Consider the following 26401-nt stretch of genomic DNA (forward strand, 5'->3'; position numbering starts at 1 on the left):
TGTCTACGTGTATTTAAAATTGAGAGGTGGGCAACGATGCCAGGGGTGAGGTGTACACCCTGATGGTACTTTGGACTCCGTGTATCGTGCCCACCCCCAAGATCCTATATGTATGTGTAATGAGAGTGTGAGTAATGTGAATGTCTAAGTTGTGGGATAAAATTGAGGCAGAGGCAGCCAGAAGGGGACAGAGGGGGGGGGGGGGGGGGGTAGCCTCCTCTGCACCCTGGTGACATACCCCTACTCCAAGGCCCTGCATGTGTGGGTGGTTGTGGTGGAGCGGGAAGAGGGAGGCAGCTGGAGATGGGGAGGGAAGGAAGGGAGGGGCAAGTGACCCCTCCCTGGGGCCAGCTCCCCCGCTGACCCCAGTAGGCACCCCCATACTCCGCGACCCGCCAGGGAAAGGGGGCCCAGGCCCATCCAGACCGGGCCCAGTGCAGCAGCGCCGCCCGGCCCCACAGAGCCCGGGACAGTCCACCCAACCCCACCACAGAGAAAACTGCACCCACCCCACCATCCACTCATCTTCCAGACTACATAAGACAATAAACACCCAGGCTGAGATCTTCCTCCACCTCTCCTGTATCTCCCCCTCCTGCAGAGAGAGTTCCTGAAGAGAAGAAAGCTCCTGCAAGATGTGACCATCCCCCCCACCAGTTGAAGAGCCCCCCAGGTGGCTCGACGCACCGGCGGCACCCTGCTCCAGGGCCGGGCCCCCATGCACCCACCCGCCCACAACCCCGGCAACACACCAACCAGGACCCAAGCCCCCGAGGCCCAGTCCGGGTCCCAGCCCAGAGACAGAGCGCCCCCAGAACCTCACGCCCATCCCGGACCCACCCAGGGCCAGCCAGGCTACCAGGTCAGTAACCCACGTCCGTCAGCACAGACCCTCCCCTAGCCCCGCTGCACGCAGCCGCGAGGAAACAGTCACCGGAGAGCCAACAGAGCCCCTAACCGGACATGACCGCTACCCCGGGTTGAGCCCCCCAAGGAAGATGCCTCCGGGGAACCCCCCGACGCCCTAAGCCTGTCCCTACCCCCACACCAATCACAACAGTGAAGGCGGGACCAAACTATGACCCCCCACCCCCACTAGGTGATGGAGCTGATCAAAGGAGCCCAGAGCAATTGATCTGATGTGGTGGCAGAGGCTGTGTCAAGACTAATGTAATCTAATAGATAATTTCTATATTGGTTAGAATTAAGATTATTTTTATTTTTCCAGTTCAAATCTTGTGTGAACAATGACTTAAAAAAAACTAGTAAAAACTGCTTCCAGAAGAATTCAGAGGGTAAATAGCAGCCAGGTACATTTTATGCAACAATCATCAGCAATTGTGACCGACTCTGTAAAAGCATGTTTTGGAGTTAACACGGTGCCACAGTCTTTCCAAAAGTGGATGTCCCAGCAAATTCTACCTAATGTCAGATCATGCAATGCAAAAAACCAAGGAGCTACATCTCAGACTCTACAGGCCTCAGTTAGCATTTTAAATGTTGATGTTCATGAAAGTACAATTAGAAAAATACTGAGCAAGTATGGCACATCTGGAAGATTTGCCAGGAGAAAGCAACACTGAACAAAGAAAAGCTTATGTTTGCAAAAACAAACCACAAGACTCCTGGAACGGTGTCCTTTGGACAGATGAGACCAAAGTGGAGATGTTTGGCCATAATCCACAGCAACACATTTGATGAAAATCAGACACAGCATATCAGCACAAACACCTCATGCAAATGTCAAGCATGACGATGGAGAGTGATGATTGGGGCTTGTTCTGTTGCCACAGCACTAAGCAGCTTGCAGTTATTGAGTTGATCATAAACTCCTCTGTATATGACAGTTTACAGGAAGGGTATGCTTTCATATGAAAGTCAAATGTGAGACAATCTGTATGACAGTTTTGCCGACTTTCTGCGATTTTGTCCATTGAAAGAAAAAAAACTCTTATCTGATCTCAAGTTGATCACACTTCCCTTCAGATTTGTCTCCTTGTGCATATCTGGCTCTTATTCTTCATTTGTGTAGCTCCCAGGAAGAACCATTTCTGGACAACCTGTCCTTGAAAACTGTTGAAAACTGGTTAGGTCATTTTAAACTAAAATTTTTCTTTATGCAGATATTTGAAGTTCATTGTGAAAACCTTTTATTGTATCCTGTACAACGAAAGGAGCAGTGGTTAGGTGATAGTAATTTAACTATTTTGATCACTTTTTCAAACTTTCCAGTGTGCAAACATTCCCTTGTTCAGCTTCTGAAATGTGAAAATGTTTGAATGTTGGCCTGTTGGTTTCACAAAATGATCTTTTTGGTCCGCGACAAGCTGTATGATTAATATAAAACATAATTGTGGATGAATTGAAAATAAAAACAGTTTTGCTTGTTGTGGCTAAATGTAGAATAGTGTTGCACAGTTCCACTCAGCAAGCAAAAGGTTGCTGGTTCAACTCCAGCTGGAGACATAACACTTTGGGAATGTAAAACTCTGTGAAGCAAGACATGTGGAGATGTTCAGGAGAAGGCTCAAGCTTGCCATGAACTAGAAACTGCTGGAACACCAGTGTCATTGTCCACAGTGATTTTAACGTCTCCAGGAAGAAGCCCCTGTTCCACTTTCAAGTTTGAAAGCTTGCTTTATGGTCAGAGAAGCTGTTTGGACACAATGACAAGATGTATGTTTGGAGGACTTCAAACTAATCAATTTAAATAAATTAATCAATTTAAAGAAATTAATAATTCTGCCCAGAAGAGAGGTCAAATATCCATCCAGAATTGCACCAGAATCTTCTCGCTGGCTATTTAAAGCATTGGGTCGAAGAGAAACTTGTTGAGGGGACATTTAACCAAATCTAACCAAATTTAGTGTATGTTTATACGTGACCCTGTGTAGATTAAAGCAAATCCAAAATAAATTCATACTTTTTCTTTTGTAAAGACATTAAAGATTCATGCTGTACAATCATTTCCTCCTAGAAGAAGAACAGTTCAAAGAAATGTCTTGATCCATGCTCAATCGTCCAGGTTAGTAAATCCCAAAAGGTTGATTGTGTTCATCTGGACGTTTTCCGTGGGAGAACCAGGTGACTTCTTCAGTCTCAGCTGACTGCAGCTTTCACCAACCTTATAAACGATACATTTGCAAAATAACTGAACGTAGCCGACTGAATGAACGATGGGCTGTGAAGTCAGTTCCTCGATCATTAATATGCAAACTGACCTCACAGCCCATCGTTCAAAGAAATCATTAAAAATTGTCACACCCATGATGGATGTTTGCAAACTTCTGACCACAACTGTTAATAGAGTCCAAATATGATGAGCAAGCCTCTTCTTTAATACTTGGTTACTCACAGTATTTTTTGTATGATTTCTCTTTGCTTGCAAACCAAAAATGGTAGAATGAATAAATCCTGTGAAATTGTAACAATACTGCTTCAACTGTTTTGATTACATACTGTCTGTATTAGAATTTCTTCAGTTTTTAAAAACCTTTGTATGAATCTGATCTGTGTTTTGAAACACTGTTCGTTCGATCTTCATTTACCTTTTCTATTATCGATCTGTATCTTCTTCACATTTCCTTCTTTCCCTTCCTCGGTTAGTTAAATAGCTTTTATTTCCTCACTGCGTTTTAAATTGTGACATTTTTATCTGGACATCCGCAAGCTCTTGCCAAAGCTAACATTTGGCCCCAGAGCAGAGTTTACGAAATAAAAATGCTTTCAGTTAATCATCAAACTTGAGCCTGTGGCCCTATTAATCACACAGCTTCTTTTGTGTTTGCAGAGATTGGACCCGTTACAATCACAACAGACCCAAAGAAGTTCCAGTATGAGCTGAGAGAGCTGTACGTTCAGGTGGGTTCAGAGTTCACATCTATCAGTCTAAGGAAACCGAGGCTGAAGCCTGGATGCTCGGGTCATCTGGCTTTGATAAAGGCAGCAGGCTTTGCTCATGTCTGATCTGCTGGTAGAACAACTTGCTGAGCTTATTAAGAAATTTTATCATTCATACAACATCGGATGATGAAAGAGCTTCAATTAGTGTTTTCATCTTAAGCGGATGCCTATCCTTCATGTAACTGGGGCCATGCACCTATTAAATTAAATGATCGTTTGCTGACTTTGATGCACAAAAGCCCCGAAACTTCACCCCATTTTTACCTCCCCTGTCATTACAAAGAAATGCATAAACAAAAACATACAATGGATGGACAGCAAGCTCTGCATATTTCTGTAATTAGTTTGGTACAAAAGGGAAGATGAGTACCATTCAGAGGCCCTTTGAAGAAAGACTTTGGCGAGTGTCTGTGCATCCTTGGCATGTCCTATTGTTAATCTGGTGTGCGAGCGCATAGCATGGAAGGGATCCAGTTTCCTCTCTCTTGCTGTTTCATTCCTGAGTCTGTTTTTCTTCCCCTCACCTCTTCACCTGCACAACTCCTGAAGAGGCTTTGGCCAAAGAGCGTGGAAAATATACTCTTTGGAATTGATATTTTTCTTAAAATTGAAAAATGTCTGTCACGAAGGCAGTTGTGTTTCAGAAGGGAGAAAAAGTCAGGCCACACTTCAAGAACCGACATGCGCTGGGGTTTGGCTTAGCCTTAGTGTTTGGGACAGTGGGGGAATGTGGGAGTGCAACATTGTCCAGAGGGGAGATGGTGGAGTTCAGAGGAGTAAGAGGAGTCCTGTCTCTTTACCTACCACCCAAATCCCCCCACTGTGGCTCACTCCGTTCCAGATGTTACTCTTGGGGGTTATGCATCCTAGCTTGGTACTGAACCCTGGAGACAGACAGACAGACAGACAGTAATGTGTCTGCTGGAATGCAGCAGAGAATATTTATGTTTGACCCCACCGACAAGCCAGAGAGAAGAGTGGAAAGGACAGAATGAGCATTCATACATTCCCCTGCATATTTTCTATTTGATGTGTCTTTCACTATATTCTAGATTGTAGAGCTACAGTCACTAGATTTTATCAGTGCTTTGGATTTTTTTCAAGACATATATTCCACACAGTGTGGCTAGTGGCCAGTTTCACTGCATATAGAGTCCAAATCAAGCAAACGTTTTGCCATAAATCTCATTTAAACGCATTTAAAGCTCTGTTGGAGGTTCACTCACTCACACTTAGGATACTTAAACTCATAAACTAGTTTTTGATGGCTGCCTTTTTTTCTCTCAGGGAGGAGGAGACTGTCCGGAGATGAGCATCGGTGCCATTAAGATTGCCTTGGAGATCTCCTTGCCCGGATCGTATATCTATGTCTTCACTGACGCGCGCTCTAAAGATTATAAGCTCACCCACGAGGTCCTGCAGCTCATTCAGCAGAAACAGTCACAGGTTTGGATTTTCTTTTTCTTTCTACACTCAGTAATATCAACGAGCTCAGATTCAAAGTGACCATGTTTTTCTTACCTTGTCTGTAGGTGGTGTTTGTGTTGACCGGAGACTGTGACGACAGGACTCACATTGGTTACAAAGTATACGAGGAGATTGCCTCTACAAGCTCTGGGCAGGTCTTCCATCTAGATAAGAAACAGGTCAATGAGGTGAGAGGAAACTTTTTAGCACGTACAAGCATTCAGGTTTCAAACCATTTGTGGTTTCAAGAGGTAATTTGGTCGTAGTGATCGAATCATTTAAACTCATCACAGGTTTTGTTCCTAAGCTGTGTACTGTAAATAAAATGGCAGCAGAAGGTTTTACAGCCTCCTCGTGTATTTCGCTATGCCCACGCTCGATCTGGTCTCCAGATCAAGTGTGCAGGAAACATTTAGTTGATTGATGTGTACCGTAGCTCTTTTTAACTTTTCCAAGAAATGTAAATCATCAGTCTTGGATGTAGAAACGACTCGAAGCCTGAGCTTTAAATGGTATTGCTGTTTTACTACTGTAAGATAAGATCCCCTGCTAGGGAACTGAGACGTATAGATTTTAAGCAGTTTCATATTAAAATTCAGAAATGCTTCATTTTTCTTTCTTGGCTTGTGAGCAGCATTTTTTGTCAACATCAAATGCATTCTGGTCTGGAGGTGTGCAGAGGAATGAACGAGTAAAGTGGTTTCTAACTAGCTGTCATGGTTTCGAGGGCAGGACTCAGTCGCAGGACTCACGCTGGGTAAAAGTCAAAAGATGGTTTATTTACAAGGATGACACCAGGTGAAATATATACATATATACAGTGCTGGGAGGGAAACAGCGGGCCCGGGGCAGGCAGGGAAAGGTCCAGGGAAGATCCAAGCTCCTCTTCACACAGCCAGTGACTCACAACAACCCACAATCCAGTCTTGTCCAAGCTCACTCACTGTCATCCACTCGGGATCCACGAGGAAGGGAAACAGGCAAGGGTCCAGGGAATTCTGTACACAGGGAGAGAAGCTGATGTTAGAAAGAAGCACTAGGAAATCACTAGGCAAGCTGGGTTATACTGACGGAGATTAGCGCAACAATCCAGCGAAGAATCAGACTCCACTGAGGCCTTAAGTAGAGCAGGAGTAATCGTCGGCGATGGATGGCAGGTGAGTAATTATCAGTGATCGAGGACACGCGAGGACGAGAGCCAGACTCCGCCCCGGTTGGGAGTAGTGAAAACATTCGATCATCGTCATAGATCAAAGTCAGTTAAACTTCAGGCATCTCAATCCGCCCAGTTAGGAAACATAAACCATTGTAAATCAGTTTCGCCTGCTGTGGTGCAAAAAGAAATGACAACATGCTTACTGGAGAGGTAAAAATGAGGCAACAAGACTAAATTTCAATCAGATAATGCTTCCCCATGCAGTCATCATTTTCCTAAGGCCTTTTTGAGATGAACGCTCTCACAAGCGCATGTTCCATCACATGTCCTGGATAGCGAGACATGTGGGTCACACACAGTATGGCTTGAGTTCTCCACAGAGACTCAGAGGAAGGAGGCAGGACACGGAGCATCGTTAGAAACTTCCAGATCAAAGCGTTCACGTGTTGGGAAGCTGACCTTGTATGCAGTTTGTGTGTTAGTTTTCTATATCACTTAAGTCTCCATTATATTTTGTCAGGTGTTTGAATACAGATTCAGGGTCCCAAAACTATACACCATATATGTGTAACTTACGCATTCTTCACATTTCCTTTCCATCGCTGTAGGTTCTTAAATGGGTGGAGGAGGCAGTGCAGTCCTCAAAGGTCCACCTGTTGTCCACTGATCATTTCACTGGAGTCAGCAACACGTGGCAGATGCCCTTTGACCCCAGTCTCAAGGAAGTCACCGTGGCACTCAGTGGCCCGGCACCTGACATTGAGATCAAGAACCCCCAGGGTATGATGAATGTAAACCACATGTCAACATGTTTCCTAAAAAGCTTCGTTTTTGATGTATTTTTTGCATTGTTTATAGAATTCACTAAAATGTGTATAAATTATGTATTCATTCATTTAAAATGATGAATAATGAATAATAGCTAAATTTGTACAGCATTCAATATTGTGCAAAAGTACTGAGTCATTGCTCGTTTCTTATATAAGAGCAAGTGAAATAAGTGCAGAGCTGTTGTAACATGTGCAGCCATGTATGCAAATACAATATAGAAAGCAAAACTAGAGTTTGTACAACTCTGATGAACTCGAAAACAAATATTTTCTATGGCCACTTGTTCTTCAACACTGGCTGAACTCTCTTAGGCAAGCGCTCCTGTTTCTTTCAGTAGTCTTCAGGAATAGTTTAGGCTTCTTAAAGCACATTCAGAGTTCTTCTTTGGATGTCGACTGCCTTTCTTCCTTTGCCTGTCTGATCCCACACGGCTCCAGTATGTTGAGATCTGGGTTCTGGGGAGACCAGTCCATGACTGTTAGTTTTCCATAGTGTGTGTGTGTGTGTTTTTCTCTCTATCCGGGGATGCTTTAACTGCTCTGGTAGTGTGTTTGGGATCACTGTCATGCAGAAAAATGAAGCTTTCCAGATGATATTGCACGGTGGATCAAAATTAACGACTCCAAAGAGCAAAGAGGGGAAATACCACAACAAACATGCACAAACATTTGACCCACAGCATGCATTTAAGTCGCATGAATCTAATTTCTTTACTGCCGGTTAGGGATGGTTGTGATATCAATAAGAAAATCGGAGTCGCTAAATTCTTATCAGTTATCCCTATCCATGTTCATAATTGTGTCAATTTTGACAAGATCCCAAAACCACAGTTTGAAATGAAACCGTGACAGAGCCTCCAAAATCAGCGTTGTTTCTTTTTTTAGTTTCTCTGGAATTTAGAGGAGATTTCTCTATGTGCAGTATGTAAAATACACACTCTGCTTTCTAGCTTTGCCAGAAGCCAGAGAGAAGCTACAGTGAAGTGACAGGTGTCGGTGTCCCATGTGGCGCGCACACACGGTGCAGATAGCAGAGTCAGCAGAACAGACGAGCGTCAGCTCAGATCTCACAAGAGTTGTCGTGGCCGAGTGGTTAAGGCGATGGACTAGAAATCCATTGGGGTCTCCCCGCGCAGGTTCGAATCCTGCCGACAACGACACAATGCTTTTCTCAGCCGTCAGACAGTTAAAGAGCAAACCAACCCTGACAGGCTGTAGTCGCTGATTTTCTGAGAAGACATGAAGGGATAATCACATAATCAAAAGAGAATACTGCAAATATGAATACTAACTGAGGGACCAAAGCATAAACTTACGTCTTAATGCATGCTCAGTCATCCAGGTAAGGGAATCTCAAAAATCTCTGTTCATCTGGACGTAACAGTTTCAGTGGCAAAGGTTTCAGGTCCCACTGAGATCTGGGAAGACTACTACTACACCTACTGGTAGTAATAAACCAGGACTAAAAGCTAGAATAGAGTAAATATAGAAACCAGTCACATGATGCTAGAGTAATACATAGATCAAAACAGAAATCCTAAATTGAAAACAACAATTTAAAAAAAGGACTAATTATCTAAAACAGCAACTAGACGATACTAACACGTAGGAACATATAATATAGTAACTTAACTACAGTGTTCGAAAGCGTCTTCTTTTCTGTCTGCCATAGTAAAGACTGCAGCAACATCTGGGATGCATACATTGCGCACATGTTTTAATTACAGTATCTTGGCTAATGTATCAAAGACATCTTGGATGATTTATAAGACGTGCATCCATCCAGCAGCAAGAGTTAAGAATTAGGTTGTATAATTCAAAGCTGTAGAAAAGGTAAATAATTATCTCACGGTCCATGTCTATGTTCCTCCAGGGAAGCTTGTGGGGAAGAGTGATGGCCTCACTGAGCTTTTGCACATTCCCAACTCTGCCAAAGTTGTCAACATCAAGGATCCACAGCCTGGGATGTGGTCTATCAAGGTAAACAATTCATTCTTTAGCAGAAAATGTGTGTAAAATAACAGCCTGCTAACAACTACCATCGCTGGACTGCTTTTAAGACCGCTTACTGCAAATAGTTGAGTGGTGTAGCCTTGAAACGAGGTAACAACGTAGACCCCAGGAGGGAGCCGTGGCCTTGAAGAAGGTTCAAAACTTGAATTACTGCAGTAATATATCAGCATGCTGAGATACAATGATATGTAATCAATTTGACATGCACGCTGTCTGGTGAAGGCATCTCGGATTCCCAGTGAATCAAAGCATGATCAGAAAAACACACGTGAGCCCTGAGATGGATTTTAAAGCAACACTGAGGATCGAGACAATGTTTAACATTCAAAGCTCTGCTCCTGTCTAATCTTGGCACCCAGCTGTCACACGTTGTCACTGCTGCTGTCAAAGCCAGATGTTTTGGATTTTGTTAACCTGAATGATTTGTCGGCGTTGTGTCAGTGTTGCCTCTGAGGCCCCCGGTGGTGCACTCATCTCTGCATAGAGTTAGATTTTTGTTGCGTGTGTGGAAAAAATGTCGACTCAGCGCTTCCTCTAATAAAAAAGTGTTCATCAAACTCTGGGAGGTGCATATGAGCGATGAGAGAGCATTAATGGGTGGAACATTTGTATTGCTGTAGCTTTTTCTACATGTTGGTGCGATATTACTCTCTCTGGCTTTTATATTACATGATATTCCACAGTATATACGATGCTTCTATTTTGTAGTTCTTTCTTTTGTTTTTTAGGCAAAATAGAAATTAAAACGAGTCCTTTCCAGCTGTATCTGCAGCTAACCCACAGGTTAAGCCACTGCTGGGGTCTGTCTCTTTTCAGATTGTTTCCTTATTCCTTCTGTGTGACAGAGAAAACACTCCCTGATACACAGAATTACCTCTCGTGAACCTTTCCAGGTTTTAATATGTTGCTTATATTTGTTTTTCTCTACTGGGGGTACTGGTAAGTGAAACTCTGAGATTGAAATATGCGCTAAGGTGAATCATCTGTAGTGTTCTGTTTTATATCTGCTTAAAAAGCTCTCAGGAAGCTTTGAGTTCTGTGCTGACTTAACTCATCCAATGTGATCTGTGTTTATAGAAGTGCTGATGGATATAAACAGACACCAAAAAAAGAGAGACAGCAACTTTCTGTCTTAATCATGTCATCCAGTCGCCTCTGCTGCTGCCCCCTTCCCGACTCTATCATTCACTCCCTTTCTGTCACTTACTGAATATTCCTTCCTCTTTCCGTCCTTCTCCCCTCCCCAACACATTTAGTCCTCTAATTCTCTCCCTCAGAGACTCAGGGATCCGCTGCTCAGCTTAAACTCCCAAAACATCTTGTTTTTCCTTTCGGAAAGTGGCTTTTCCCCACATCACTCTAACAGGCTTTTAGACATACATATCTCCTTGTCATCTGTAGCTGTATTTCCCAGGGCACCCAAAGAAATGTGAATAAATACTTGAGGGGGATTTAGCTATTCTACCATGCTGGGTTTCTGTAACGCTAATGGCCCATGACATCCCAGTGTAACACCCAGACCACAGATTTTTGTGTGAAAAGGAATTTGATCCATTTTAATCTGACTTTAATTGGATAAAGTAGTGATGTGTTGAAGCCAGGTTCACCCAATTATCAGCACCTGCTTCTTCACATAATTCTTGCAACATTAATCTCAATTTTGTTTAATTGAATTTAATTATTTCACTGTAAGGTAAGATCATGTACACATACTGTAAAAAAATTCAGTTTGCACTAAAAGCAAACTTCGCCACCTCTGTACGCACATAAGGTAATCAAACTGTGAGGTCGCTGTCATTCACAAGTGGCTAACCCTAAGCTAAAATGCTTTAATTTATATGTCTAGAGATATATCTAAAGCCATCACCAGCAGTAAGGAGCTCCAGCATTAGAGCTCTGTGGTACAGCTGTCTGTCAGCACCACATATCTACTGCACAAAAAAGGGATCTAGGGATATGAATTACAGTGCAGACTTTCCATATGCTTACTTTGAAGAGTGTGTTTACAGAATTTTGTAACCCATGATAGGAATGATAAAGTTTTAATTTGAAAAGCATGTAAAATAGCTTAAAGCCTCCCCAGGCACTTTTTTCCTAAATTGGTGTTTCATTAAAGTCATTCTGACTCATTTGCTTGCAGTATATCACAGGACTCGCACAAAGAAAATAAACTGACATTATAACCAGATGCAGCTACTAAGAAATTATAGGATGCAACAAAGGCATACGCTCAAATTATACTGTTTTTTGTATAGATGCATGCTTAAGGTAAGGAAATCCCAGAGAGTTGGTTCTGTTCATGTGAACGTTGTTTTTAATGTCACTCACCCAACGACTTCTTCAGTCTCTGCACATTTGCTTTAGTTTTTCAATGAATTAAAGTCGTAACCAATAAAAAAAACAATTAAAGCTCTGCGTACGAATCCAATCAGTGATTCTCCAGAAAACAAATAAATGTCTCAGCACAGATCTGATTCAGCTAAGCGCTGGTGTATTCAGGCCTGGACAGGTCAGTCTGTATGGGTGGGTGTGAAATTGGGAAATGGGAGTGGTTTTAATTGCACTCACTGTTCTTTGCCTTTTCTAAAGGAGTGACCTTTGAAGAACCTCTCTCCTAATTATCCCCTCAGTTACAACCAACTAAAGACCAAGTGTAATGCTGTGGCAGCCAGTAGGGTGGGTTTAATGCAGGCATTAGCCTTTGAGGCTGAACCAAATCCCCTCATTATCTGAGCAATTTCACCTATAGTTTCATAATTGTGCTCATCTTTGCCTGCAAGCTCTGCACTATCCTATTTGGTAGTTTTCTCTTTACTGTACGTCAGATAGAACGTAGTCATTAATAAATGCAGCAAAATCACAAACTCTCTTTGATTTCAGGCAATTGCAAATGACAGTTTAGGTTTGCGTGCCTTGTTTTGCCCTGTGACTCAGTGTCTGTGACACCACCGGCGTGTTTCACCTTAGGTGAGGGGTTTCCACCTCTCACCAACATATACTTCATTGTAATTACTCTGTCTCTATTTTTCAAAGCTTCAAATCACCTCCACATGATGAGGACCACATGAGCAATTACCTGCTCTCTGATTATAGTCGTTGTGTTTAAAGTGATTCTTAGACCAAATAGGTCATCTCCCGATTGAGATGTAAGATATTAGGCTGTTAGCAGTGGCTTTGTCAGTGGCGTGTCTGTACATGTGGGGGATTGTTGGCATACAAAAGACTCTTCCCAATGCTGTGTCTGTCATTTACACCACTCAGCACTGCCTTTGATGACCCACGCCCTCTTCATTTGTTTGAATCTGAGCTATTATAGTTTCATGAGTTCTGATCAGCTGATCAGGTTTTCCAAATTCAATAATTAGTTTTAGTCGTTTTATATTTTTCAAAAGCCTAAAATGTTTTAGTTTCGTTTTAGTTAACTATAACAGCCTTTTGGTGATTCCTATAAATCAGCGCTCCCCAACCTTTTTTGCGTCACGGACCAGTTTATGTCCAATAATATTTTTACGGACCTGCCTTTAAGGCGTCACGGATAAATACAACAAAATAAAACCAGTACCAGTACCAAATGTATTCATAACACACAGGAAAAGACCCAGGCAAACCGAGTTAAAGATAAAAACGATAAAATCCCTGTTAACCATAAATTTCACACCCGAGCTTCAACTCTCGCGGCCCAGTACCAAACAGATCCAGTACCGATCCGTGGCCCGGGGGTTGGGGACCGCTGCTATAAATCATATCGCCATTAAGGATCAGCTTGGATCAAACATCTGAAATTTAAGAATAAAGGTTTATCCATTAAGAATTCTTGGTACCTCAAAGACAGTATCTGGTAAACAAATGGACCTAAAACACTTCTACCTTTTTAATACAGACCGCAAGTGAAGGAAGGCACTCAGTCCGTATCTCAGGTCTCAGTACCATCGACTTCCGAGCTGGGTTTTCCAGGAAAGCCACCATGGACTTTAAAAAGACATCCAGTAGGCCAGTTCAAGGTCGGTAAAGGAAACATTTAAAAACTTTGGAAACAACAGGATGTGATGTTTGTTTGTTTTGTACTTGCTGGTTTTTTGCTTTCATCTTTTGAGATGTCAGAATATTCCACATGAGGACACAACACATATTGATTTTCCAGGTATTCCCACCCATATCCTTCTGAACACCACTGGACTCTCTCCTCCTGCTCGACCTGACAGGCTGGAGCTCCTGTCTATCTCTGGCACAGTGATCAAAACTTTGCCAATCCGGTACTACCCGGACCGTCAACCGTACAACCTCTGGAACATCACAGAGTTCATACCACCCAACGAGGCCTTCTTCCTGCGAGTGACAGGATATGACCGCGACGGTTTCTTGTTCCAGAGAGTCTCGAGTGTTTCCTTCTCCAATATTGTACCTGGTCAGTGATGCATATTATTAATCATATTTAGATGGATATATAAAAGGTTTCCTACCAATTTGCTTATTAATTTTCCTGACTTCATTTGCTTCTTTATCTTCCCGTTAGATGCTCCTAAGGTGCTGATGCCAGCCAAAACTCATGGTTACTACCTCCAGAGAGGGATAATCAAATGCCAGGTAGAGAGTTTCATCCCTTTCACACTGCGCTTCAGCAGGGATGGAGGAAGACTTGGGGTGGACCAACTTTTCAGGTGAGCAGCAGCTGTCAAAATAATATAATATCATCTATTAAGTGTTAAGATTAACACATTCTGCTTAGGACCACTGTGATTCAAAGAAGACTGATTTTTCAATCTGTTGTCGTTTATATTTGGAGTCATGCTCTTTTCTGCAACCTATGAAAAAACCCTAAATTTATTCTAATGTTTGCCAGACCATATGCTTACTCAGATCTCAAAACTGGTCATTAAGGGACAGGTGACCTCTGAAAAGTCATCTTTATTGGGGCAAGCGTTAAAGACCTAAACACCTTCAGGGTGTTTTTATGAATCATTTTGGCTATGTGTGGCTTGTTGGTTATGGTTAATGTCTTTAATTGTTACTACATTTCCAGGCTTTGTAAGAAAAGGTATAATGTCCTCAACAGATGTATTATAATGGACATGCTGGAGGATGTAAAACTATTATATTTTGTTTCCATCTCGAGATTAAATTCAGTTAAATTTTACAGAGATGAGTTGATAGAGTACCAAAAGGATTCTTAAAAAGCAAAAAATAAAGTAAATCTGCTGGTCGTTAACACTTTTTCACAAATTTCCTGTGACTCTGTCATTCTAGTGAGTCTGACAGTGCATTATGGGAAATAGCCGAGGTAACTCTAAAGGACGAGGGTTACTACGAGTGCATTGCCATCAGCAGCGCTGGAACAGGGCGAGCTCGGACCTTTCTGGATGTATCAGGTAAACAAAAGTTTATTGCACAAAAATCATGAAACACCAGCTCCAAAACATTTAACGTTTTCTAGTCGTTTAAATAAGACTTTTGTTTTTAAAAACTATGATCTGAGTCTCTAGTTCATGTTATGGATTACAAATTATAGAAGTAACATAAATGGGGGCTCGTCCGGGATCTTTTGGGCTCACCGTCAGAGATCTCAGGCACAAATCACGGACAAGCCTCCAATTTTCACAAATTTGCTTTAGATGTGTGACAAATAATGAGAACCTAGAAGATTTTTGTTTAAACAAAAGAGAATTCACAACACAAACACAAAAGAGAGTCGAACCAAGGTGGAAGCGAGAGATGGTTAATCCGGGCCAGCTTTTATTGCCTGTAAGCTAGTTGTTGTCTAATGCAAGTATAAACTACCTCTAGCAGTGTGGGAGAGGCATGACAATAAAACAAAATGATAAACTAAGTTAAAGTAATTCTCAGAATTTGTGTTGCTGTGTTATTGTTATTGTAATTATTAGTGAGCTACCCTCCATCACTACATTAAATGAGCCATGGCTGCTGGCCAGGAACGCTTGCAGGCTGGGGAGCATTAGACTGTCAACAGATGTAAATGAAGTCTGATCGATCTGCTGGCAGGGCAATGTTTAGAAAACAACACGTTATTACTGAGTGAAATGGAGCAGCAGGTATATGTCATGCTTAGCAGGTTTACACACACACACATGTTGGGTATTCATATCTTGTGGGGACATCTAATTGACATAATGCTTTCCCTAGCCCCATGCCCTAACCCTAACCCTTACCCTAAACCTAACCATAACCTAATTGTAACCCTAACAGAGCCACATTTTTAGTCTCAAAAATGCCTTCAAACTGATTAGGACTGGGATTTTGGTCCCCACAAAGATATGAATGCACACATGCACACACACAAAAGCTATGGACCTATGGCTGGAATCTATGTCGCAGTCAACATGGGCTAAAGTTTATAGTTTCTCCTGCAGTCGAGCCCATGCAGAGACACTGCACGATGGCAAGATTAATGTAACTTAATGGAGCGTAAAACATGATGCTGTAATCCATGCCTCAGTGCAGGTTTGTAATGGAGCCTATGGTATGGTTTTTGTGAGTCATTTGTAAAGAAATGAGCTGTGGCTACAGTGTAAGATGAGAAAACATAAAGCTGCAATTAAGCTGCAGGATGTTCAAGGAAAAAAACATCCCACTGATGGTTTGGTTTGGTCACTGACTTGGATGCACAGTTTTGATAAAGCAGCTGAGCCACAGAAACTGACTGTTATCCACAACGAGAAAAAAGATCACGTAAATCATTTTTTGGATGATAATTTTATCACTCTAAGCCCTGAGCAAGGACAGAACCAGAAGGGATCATACAGTGATTTACAGTGGGGCAAAAAAGTATTTAGTCAGCCACCGATTGTGCAAGTTCCCCCACTTAAAATGATGACAGAGGTCAGTAATTTGCACCAGAGGTACACTTCAACTGTGAGAGACAGAATGTGAAAAAAAAATCCATGAATTCACATGGTAGGATTTGTAAAGAATTTATTCGTAAATCAGGGTGGAAAATAAGTATTTGGTCACCTCAAACATGGAAAATCTCTGGCTCTCACAGACCTGTAACGTCTTCTGTAAGAAGCTTTTCTGTCCCCCACTCGTTACCTGTATGAATGGCACCTGTTTGAACTCATCATCTGTATAAAAGACACCTGTCCACAGCCTCAAACAGTCAGACTCCAAACTCCGCCATGGCCAAGACCAAAGAGCTTTCGAAGGACACCAGGAAAAGTATTGTAGACCTGCACCAGACTGGGAAGAGTGAATCTACAATAGGCAAGCAGCTTGGTGTGAAAAAATCAACTGTGGGAGCAATCATCAGAAAATGGAAGACATACAAGACCACTGATAATCTCCCTCGATCTGGGGCTCCACGCAAGATCTCATCCCGTGGGGTCAAAATGATCATGAGAACGGTGAGCAAAGATCCCAGAACCACACGGGGGGACCTGGTGAATGACCTGCAGAGAGCTGGGACCAAAGTAACAAAGGTCACCATCAGTAACACACTACAACGGCAGGGAATCAAATCCCGCAGTGCCAGACGTGTTCCGCTGCTGAAGCCAGTGCATGTCCAGGCCCGTCTGAAGTTTGCCAGAGAGCACATGGATGATACAGCAGAGGATTGGGAGAATGTCATGTGGTCAGATGAAACCAAAGTAGAACTTTTTGGTATAAACTCAACTCGTCGTGTTTGGAGGAAGAAGAATACTGAGTTGCATCCCAAGAACACCATACCTACTGTGACGCATGGGGGTGGAAACATCATGCTATGGGGCTGTTTTTCTGCCAAGGGGACAGGACGACTGATCCGTGTTAAGGACAGAATGAATGGGGCCATGTATCGTGAGATTTTGAGCCAAAACCTCCTTCCATCAGTGAGAACTTTGAAGATGAAACGAGGCTGGGTCTTCCAACATGACAATGATCCAAAACACACCGCCCGGGCAACAAAGGAGTGGCTCCGTAAGAAGCATTTGAAAGTCCTGGAGTGGCCTAGCCAGTCTCCAGACCTCAACCCCATAGAAAATCTGTGGCGGGAGTTGAAAGTCCGTGTTGCTCGGCGACAGCCCCAAAACATCACTGCTCTCGAGAAGATCTGCATGGAGGAATGGGCCAAAATACCAGCTACTGTGTGTGCAAACCTGGTAAAGACCTATAGTAAACGTTTGACCTCTGTTATTGCCAACAAAGGTTATGTTACAAAGTATTGAGTTGTATTTTTGTTATTGACCAAATACTTATTTTCCACCCTGATTTACCAATAAATTCTTTACAAATCCTACCATGTGGATTCATGGATTTTTTTTTCACATTCTGTCTCTCACAGTTGAAGTGTACCTCTGGTGCAAATTACTGACCTCTGTCATCATTTTAGGTGGGGGAACTTGCACAATCGGTGGCTGACTAAATACTTTTTTGCCCCACTGTATATGTTTAGTCTCACCACTGGGCAAAATAAAAATTATGTTTCCAAATTTCTCTGCAGAGTTTTTATTTTTCAGACACAACCTGTCCTGTCGTAAGATACCAGAAACAAACACACATGAGTCTGAATTCATTCCATCTTTTTTTGTCCAGTTTTTTCTTTCCAAGAAACTTTCGTCTCTGTGGAATTCACAGAGCTTCATCTGCATGATTATTGCCAAGCTGGGTGGAGAAGGTTGAAAGACGCTTTGTGAAACAGAAGAGCAAAAGAAGAAGCCAGACAGGGTCCTGTGTAATATATGAGCGTAACTCATTGCGCTGACTGACCTGCTGTGTTTACAGTTCAAAGTTGCGGAGGTAGCTCAGTGCGGCTAACTGTTGCCTTTTATGATGTCCCTAAAATTTCATGAAATAAATCCCCTCTCAGCCACAAGTCCAACCTTTGTTAGTGAGCCAGCTATACTCTGAACAGGATGACAGGGCCCTGTTTTTTATACACATGCAAACACATAATACCGCCCCTGCTGCCAAACTTATGTCATCCTAATCCCAGAGAGCTATTCTGAAATCCCCAGCATCCTCCCTTTATCAGAGCCAAAGCTTCCACCGCCACATCTTCCATTTCTTTTCTACTTTTCCTTTTATTACCCTTTTCTCTACTTAGCTGTGGTTCCACACTGAGAAAATGATTGATGACACGGCAAGGCTCACACGATTTCTGTTTTTGACATGATGACGCGACAAAAGACGGACAACAGGCAAGTTTGGTGGATATAAGATCTGACAAACTTTGGACATCATTTGATGTGCGAGTGCTTCAAAAGATAACAAAAAACCTATTTCAGAAGAAAATCAGACTGAGCAAATGTTGTAAACAGGCAAACAATAAATTATTGCTCAGGCGTGTGAGGACATCAAGGAATACATTTCCAGAGGCTAAGAACAATACACGTGTACATCCTGTATTATTTGACCGTTAGAAATATATGAATTTCTGTAGTTTTGGTCTATCTGTCTGATCTGTAACTCATATCTCGTTTGGTTGTTTGGTTGTTTGCAAACATTTGTGTGTTTCACAGCTTCTGACCAGTCGACCAATAACTCTTAGTTTGTGCACGTGCAGAAAATTTAGGTTAAAAAACTTGACTCCAAAAAAGTCAGGGCAGTTTCCATGATTGGATTCTTTTTGTCGCTACTTACGTAAGTGTCACAAAGAAAGTAACCACTTGCTCTGAACTGCTGTTTATTCTATGATGTCACGTTTTTTCGATTGCTGCCAACAACCTTCGTTCATCCTGCTCTCACACTCACACAGAGCCCCCTCCAGCCGTCACAGTCCAGGGTAACGTAACTGCCTCCCCGGGCTCCCGGGCCGTCCTCACCTGCCACGTCGTTAGCACCGTCAGCTTCAACCTCACCTGGTTGAGAGGAGGCCAAGACGCCCGTCTGGACCCACGCGTGAACGTCCTCGCCAACCTTTCGCTGCAGGTGTCCGCCGTAACCCCGGATCATTCTGGCTGGTACGAGTGTCACGCTGTAAATGAGGGAGGGGTGACTGCAGAGCGGCTCTACCTCACTGTACAAGGTGAGGAGCGTGTGTTTATGTCTTTGTGTGTTCTTAGGTTTTAACCTGCTGATGGTCTGTGTGGCTTTGTACCTGCACCTGCAATTCTCAGCGAACACAACCACTTTTCTAAAATATATGTCTCTTAAGTGCCCCTGCCTCCCTTCCCTCCCCTGCTCCCCATATTTCACTCTTTCGCTTTATGAGATGTGTGAAAATTATTTATGGTTGACTCTCAGGCAACACTGAAGTAGAGTTTTCCATCTCCGGACTTATAGTCGTGTTCCTAACGCTTCACTGACATGAGTCGGGAACACTGTTGCATGGATGAAAGAGTGCTGCTATCTATCTGGCCAGCTCCACAGAGCGTCTGCCAGCACCTGGGCAGGAAACAGTGATGCGGTACAGCTGCTAAAATCCACTTATTAGCACAGGATCTCAGCCAGAAACATTTGAGAAAGGAATTGAGGAAGTCTGAATGAGTGAAGAATTTTTCTTATTTTCTTTCCTTAATTCAATCTGTCCAGATGAACATCCTGTGTTTGCTTGGCTATACGACCAGAGAAGAAGAAAATTCAAAATCCATATGCTGCACGATGTTAGCCTAAATCTCTCCGCATGCTTTACTTCTTGGGCTTCAGTGGTTTTAAAAGAAGACAAATTGGCGTTCTTCTCTTTTTAAATGAGAAGGAGAGCCGTTTACTCAAAGTGGCTTTTATTTTCTAGACCTAAATTTAAAGTGTTCTTGTGATCTTACCTCAGAGCAAATTGTTGTCTTTCTAAGTGAATATTTGAAGCCGGCGCTTCAGGCAGGTTTTGAGAGGAACTCTGTCATTTGGCTCGTCTCACTGAGTGACGACCTACACAGTTGACCCAAAAACTGTTTAACTGGATACTTTTTCTCTTTTCTTTAATATCTCCACCTGCTTGTTTTTTGTCACTAGTTTATTTTAACCTGTTTATTGCTATTTGTTTTACTCCTTTTGCTTCTTTCTTTCTTTTTTTGCATATTATTTTCTCTGTAAAAAAAACCAAACAGCTGTTAGCAGGCCCTGGGGGTTTCCTAATTACTCCTGTACAGACCCATCCTAGTGATTAGTCTCACTTTGAAGTAAGCCAAGTCTGCTGACAGCTTACAACACTTGGACGCTGCACAGTGGAACTTGGGAGTGTGTCTGTGCCGTCTGCCTTAATTTAAAATGTCTTTTCTTCTTTTGATTTTTCTGTTGTGTCTCCACAAATTACCTGTTTAAATGGCAACATGTCACACCATCCGAGTGTTGTTTTTAAGCCTTATTCAAACGGTTCTTGTCAGACAAAGTTTCCAGCCAAAAATAGGGCTTTTAATGACTTCTTTCCACAGCTGTGTAGCAGTCGTCGCTTTGTGGTTGTTTAGTCGTTGGAGGACAGAGATAAAGAAATATGTGGGCGAAGTGTTCGTGTGTCCAGCTTTGTGAGTTGTGACTTACAATACTACTCTTTGTAAGTTGGATGTCTACAGTTTGGATACTGCCAGTGAGTCATTAGCATACATGGCCTTTTCAAAATTAGACAGCCACAGATGTAGTCATAGTAGATGCAGTCTGACAGAGGGGTCAGAGGAAGACGTGTAAAGAGGAGACTCGGGATAAATACATCGTGAGAGGGCGTGAAGGCAGATGAATGACGCAGAGGTGGGAGAGGATCAAGGGACTGCTGGAGACAAGCCTCTCCCAGACGTATCACATCTGTTGCTGGCTCGGGAGAGGCTTGTCGATATGGTTGTCCTAGTTTCTCTGCTGTCCCCTGTCCCCGGTGACATTGTGAGAATAAGAGGCAAGTGAAGACAGAGAAGAGGCCTTGTAGTTGTTCTGGCACGCTTTCCTTTGATCTTGTGTGTTTTCCAGTCCTTAAGATGTTTTTCACAATGGAAAGTCAAATTGTTCTCAAGTCAAAGTTCTAATATGTATAATATGGTAAATGTGCTGTATACCTTTTAAAATGTGGTGATTGAAGCACCCAACGTGTGTGTGTGTGTGTGTGTGTGTGTGTGTGTGTGTGCCTTCATTTTCTTAAGTGTATTCCCTCAGCTAACCTTTCATAAAGTAATTTATTGATGGCGCACAAGCCAGAGCAAGTTCCTGGCAGGGACGCAGATTTGATGTTTCAGAAAAGTCTCTACATTAGGAAGTCTTAGACGGATTTTCCTGAAGTCGGAAAGGTCGGAGAAACTGGACGTGATCGTAGCAGCGGGAATAGAGTAGAGAAAACACACCCTTAAAGAGAAGAGTTACACATCGTAAATCAGTTGGAAAATCTCTGTATAGCCAGCTTCTCTGGGTCCAGATTCAGTATTCCCTCCTGTGTTACCAATAAAAACGAGAATGTGAGGGTGAAAGATGTCCTGTGAAACACTAATGGTTGTCATATCAGCTGTCACTCTTCTCACTACGGTGACAATAAAAGTTTATGCACTGTTACGACGTCTGACTGAAGCTGGACTCATTCAAAGCGCAAACTGCTTTCCTTGAATCTGTCCACGACTGTGTTTCACTGCAGACAGTGCAGCCAATCGCTCTGCAGTAACGCCTGCGACTGAATAAGACGGCGATTCATTTTAGCAACTTGTCTTTTATTCTAGAGGTGCCCAGAGTGTCAGTAGAGCCGCGCAATCAGACCTTTACGGCAGGAAACGATGTGCAGATCAGCTGCTCGGCTAGCGGCTATCCTCCACCTCGCCTGGTCTGGACCCACAACGGCATGTTCATCACGGCGTCCAGCAGGTGAACTGATTTCCTCTCGCACAAACAGAATCAATCATTCGTCTTTATATTAATTATACAACTCAGATTTTTCAGCGCATAGAATAAATGTCGATCTTTTCAGACACAGGATGACTCCCGGTGGCTCTCTGGTTATAAAAAATATGGAGAAAAAGGATGGAGGAGCGTATGGCTGCCTGGCCAGCAACCCGGCTGGGACCCACTCAGTGACCTCCATCCTCACTTACATGGGTGAGCGCACACATTCACAGACACTGGAAGCAAACACAACATTTACTAATATATTTTATGTATCACGTGCACTGCATTGCCCTTGATTCTCTTTATGGTACTGATGTTTTTCTATTTTTTGTTTTTCTAGAGTCTCCTGTAGTGTCTGTGGCATTCAGCGAGATTCTTATTGGTGTTGGAGAAGCCACTGTGATGGCCTGTTCAGCATCTGGAATCCCCCAGCCTGAGATCTGGTGGTACAAAGGTAGCATCTCATAGGACGTGACAGGTTTAGAAAATAAAGAAAAATGGAAACCGTCAACATATTCCCACAATCAGTTTGGATTATGTATAAGTTCAACGCACAGAAAAAGATTTTTCACCAAAACACTTGTTTTTTGTTACGCTGCTGTACTTGCTCTGTTTTGTAGGCCACACAAAGCTCCGCCCATCGTCCCTCTTGGAGGTGGACACATCGGGGGGGACGCTGACCATCAAGGAGACCCAGAATGCCGACGCTGGAGATTACACCTGCTTGGCTGTCAACGCTGCTGGCACCGCATCAGGACGGATCTCTCTGAGCGTTGGAGGTGAGAGCGGGACCAAGTTCTGTTTCCTGTGCTGCATGTTGCTAATGTCGTGCGACTGAGGTTTTCTGTCTTTGCTTCTGTTTTCAGCTTTAATATTTGCTTTAAGGGGGAATTGTTTTTACCATCCAGTCCTATTGGATAGCTACAGCTCTTACTTTCTTTTCAGGAAGACTAACAAAAGTAAATTGAAATCCAAATCTGTTAAACAGAAGCAAACTCAGAGGAATTGTGGGTAGTCGTCTCTGTTTGGGACTTTATCCCCTCGGTGAACTCGTGCAGAACTGCGAAACCTTTTTCAGGGCCAGATGTATAAATGACATAAGCACATGTTCCCTGAAGATGGTGTTGTTAAAATACTTGTACCTTCACACATATTTTACACTATACACACGCTTTACTTAGATGACCTGAGTGTGACATATCTTCATGCCAAAGACAACAATAGAAGCACCGATTGAATCCTGGCAACGCTTTATTTGGAGCCTTGAAACATTGTCTTTATGTGCTATATATGAATGCGCTCTTTACCAGACCAAGAACAAAAAGTGTTTGGTTTACACCTGCAGTTAAGAAGGTTGTACAGAGGTGGATTCACATGTTTGCAAGGTTAATTGTGCAAACTGTCCGCAGTAGCTGTACGCTAGAATCGGTAACTAACCCAAAACATGCAAAAAGCACGGACAGACTGTCTTTAACGTGGATCATCTTCTACCCTTTTTGGTCTCTTCACCGCTCTAGCTGCACCCAAGTTCACCGTAGAGCCGTCGGATGTGGCTGTGGACATCGGCTTCAACGTGACCCTGCCCTGTTATGCCCGAGGTTACCCTGAACCAGAGATCGCCTGGCGGAGAGAGGACAGCTCGCCACTTTTCAACAGGCCTCGCACACATGGCACTATCTCACAGAGCAAAGGGCGTCTACAGATCACCAGTAAGATTTTTTTAAGCTGTATATGAATTTACAGATGACTGAAACAAATACAGTTATTTTATACCTTAATGTCCCTCTTTCCTTCAGACCTATGGGTGGGGGATGAGGGGGTTTATATTTGTGAGGCCCAGAATCAGTTTGGCAAGATCCAAACCCAGGCCAGCGTCGCTGTGACTGGATTAGGTAAGAAAAGCTTATTAAATTTCTCATTTCTTTGATACTATTATATTTTTCTGGTCTAGCACCGTAACCTCCGAATCGCTCAGTTAGCTCCGTCGCTCTCAAAACACACACATATCGGTTTCATGGCTGCTGAAGCTTCCTGTGCATCTTGGGAGTTTGTTAGAACCTTGTAAACTCTCTAATTCTGTTTCACAGCTTCTCTTTAGTGGAAAACACACTGAGCTCTTATATGTAGGCCAAAGGTTAGAAGGCAAAGACCCACCCAGATGTTATGCAGCTTCAGCTACTGCAGCTTTTCCCTACTGACAACATGCCTCACAACATTCATGGGATAAAAGAAAGTACATTCTTAATGCTTCCACAGAATGTGAGGGGAGAGGTAGCACTTTATTACCTGATCCTATAAGTAAGTCTGAGCACCTCTATAAAATCAGAAGTCTTGGCAGTTTGCTGGTGCGTTCAGGTGCGTGTTCTTCTGAGGAGTGGACTTCCCAGCAAATTCATCTTGAGGTCAAACTGTGCAAAATTCAGAGAGATTGCAAAAAACCCAGAAGCAACATATCAGACTCGGCAGTCTGTATGTTAAATGTTAAAGTTCATGACAGCACAATTAGAAAACCCTAACCCAGAGAAAGCCTCTTGTCTCTAAAAAAAAACCTGTCAGCACATCTCAGGTTTGCAAAGTTGCATCTAAACAAACCACAAGACTTTTGGATGTCCTCTGGACAGACAGGGCCAAAGTGGAGATGGCCATAATGCACAGTGCCATGTTTGATGTAAACCAAGCAGCATATCAGCACAAACGCCTCTTACCAGGTGAAAGTGGGCAACAAGACAATGATCCCAAGCACAGCAGCTACAACAGAAGAAAAGAAAAGAATCAAGGTGTTGCAATGACCTCTGTTTTCTGTTCCTTTAAGTTAAGAAAGTTTAAAGCCATCCATGCCTTTACATCATCCAAACAATCTAGTGAACCCCTCAGAGGACTCACAGATTTGCGTTTTAGTGGCAGGTAAATCACGTGTTGCAATGACCGTGAGTCCAGACATCAACCTGGCTGAAATGCTGTTGGACTGTAAGGCAGCTGTGCCTAAACAAATGCCTGAACTGAACACTGCGTGTTCCAGAATTCCTCCACAACCATGTGAGACACTGATAAAGTCGACAGAAAACACTTACTTCAGATTATTGCTGCTAAAAGTGATTCTTCAAGCTACCGACTGGTGGCGTGCATTCAGTTTTTCTCAGAAATGCATACAGTCCTGAAAACCTCGTTTTTTGCTTGGCTGTATACCAAATGCAGATGTTCGGCAGTTTCTTTTGGTGTGTCCGCTGCATGTACGCGTTCCCAGGCTCATCAGGGTGGTCGTCAAATTCCCCTCACCAACACCCTGTTGTCCATCTCCTACAGATGACGTCACCACTGATTGTGTTAACACCCCAAACTGTTTCCACAAATGTGATGTTACAAGTTTGTATTTATACACATACAAAGGCGTGTGCGTGTGGTTCTAGCAGCTGTATAAACACTGTACTTACAGTATTGATGATGCAGTTGCAGGAACAGTCACTCCCTGTCCGTCATACTGTACGCACACTGAACACACCTTATAAACACTTATTGCCATCGGCGTCCTTGATTTTTACTTCTCATAACGTCCGTAAACTTGTCCAAATGGCGTCCACAGTTTCACCCGTCATCGCGATGAGTCCGGCTGTGCTGAGCGTGATCGAGGACCAGCCGATGACTCTTCCTTGCGTGCTGCTTGGTGGGAATCCGCTGCCCGAGAGGCAGTGGCTGCACAACTACGGCCTGGTGAGGACACAGAGAGGAATTAGATTTTTAAATTGTTTTCCACATCTTGCACACCTTGATTCTTGCCCTGGGTTGAATAAAGAGGATTTCATTCAACTTCTGTCAGGTGACCTCAGACCAGTATGTGTCAGTGAGGAGGGATGGCAGTCTGCATATCGAGAGAGTTCGGCTGGATGATGCCGGTGACTACACCTGCCTGGCTGAGAACGCTGTCGGGGCCGCCAACCACACCACCGCTGTCAACGTTTACGGTAGCAAACATTAGAACGCATAAAATCTCTACACAGATAAGCGCATGTTATCCTCCCACCTATCAGACATCTTTGAGGTTCAGCATTGAGATCAGCTCTAACGGGAATTGAAGAAATTGAAGAAATGCAAATAACCGAACCAAGCCTGGGCTGATATCATTAAGCACACCTGGGCTGTTTCTGCATTGATGTCTCTAAATATCATTTCATTTAATGTCTCCTTTCCACTGTGAAGGCTCTTGTGCTCAGGAACAGGAATATCTAACCCAGGAGCTGCTGAAGGAATTGTAGACTTTGAAGCAAAGTGTGTGAGAGAGTGAAACGTGTTCTCCATTTCTACTAAAATCAGCTGCTGGTAG

At 43.1% G+C, this 26401-nt stretch overlaps 1 protein-coding gene and 1 non-coding gene across 2 annotated transcripts in view; both read left to right on the forward strand.

The window, feature by feature from the left end:
- Nucleotides 1-26401, forward strand: part of hmcn1 (hemicentin 1) — a 99933-nt gene that overhangs the window by 22036 nt on the left and 51496 nt on the right. Inside the window, exons 2-19 of the mRNA XM_026146195.2 lie at nucleotides 3791-3861; nucleotides 5191-5349; nucleotides 5436-5558; nucleotides 7135-7306; nucleotides 9230-9336; nucleotides 13250-13370; nucleotides 13511-13774; nucleotides 13883-14027; nucleotides 14614-14735; nucleotides 19052-19321; nucleotides 21921-22062; nucleotides 22166-22293; nucleotides 22424-22537; nucleotides 22704-22862; nucleotides 23601-23792; nucleotides 23880-23975; nucleotides 25664-25791; nucleotides 25898-26042. Coding sequence (XP_026001980.2) covers nucleotides 3791-3861; nucleotides 5191-5349; nucleotides 5436-5558; nucleotides 7135-7306; nucleotides 9230-9336; nucleotides 13250-13370; nucleotides 13511-13774; nucleotides 13883-14027; nucleotides 14614-14735; nucleotides 19052-19321; nucleotides 21921-22062; nucleotides 22166-22293; nucleotides 22424-22537; nucleotides 22704-22862; nucleotides 23601-23792; nucleotides 23880-23975; nucleotides 25664-25791; nucleotides 25898-26042 — 2658 coding nt within the window. The remainder of the gene's footprint in view (nucleotides 1-3790; nucleotides 3862-5190; nucleotides 5350-5435; nucleotides 5559-7134; nucleotides 7307-9229; nucleotides 9337-13249; nucleotides 13371-13510; nucleotides 13775-13882; nucleotides 14028-14613; nucleotides 14736-19051; nucleotides 19322-21920; nucleotides 22063-22165; nucleotides 22294-22423; nucleotides 22538-22703; nucleotides 22863-23600; nucleotides 23793-23879; nucleotides 23976-25663; nucleotides 25792-25897; nucleotides 26043-26401) is intronic.
- trnas-aga (transfer RNA serine (anticodon AGA)) lies at nucleotides 8432-8513 on the forward strand. Its single transcript has one exon. It is a non-coding gene; the product is annotated as a tRNA-Ser (tRNA).

The sequence above is a fragment of the Astatotilapia calliptera genome, chromosome 17, assembly GCF_964374335.1.
Source record: "Astatotilapia calliptera chromosome 17, fAstCal68.1, whole genome shotgun sequence".
In the NCBI taxonomy this organism is placed as follows: Eukaryota; Metazoa; Chordata; class Actinopteri; order Cichliformes; family Cichlidae; genus Astatotilapia; species Astatotilapia calliptera.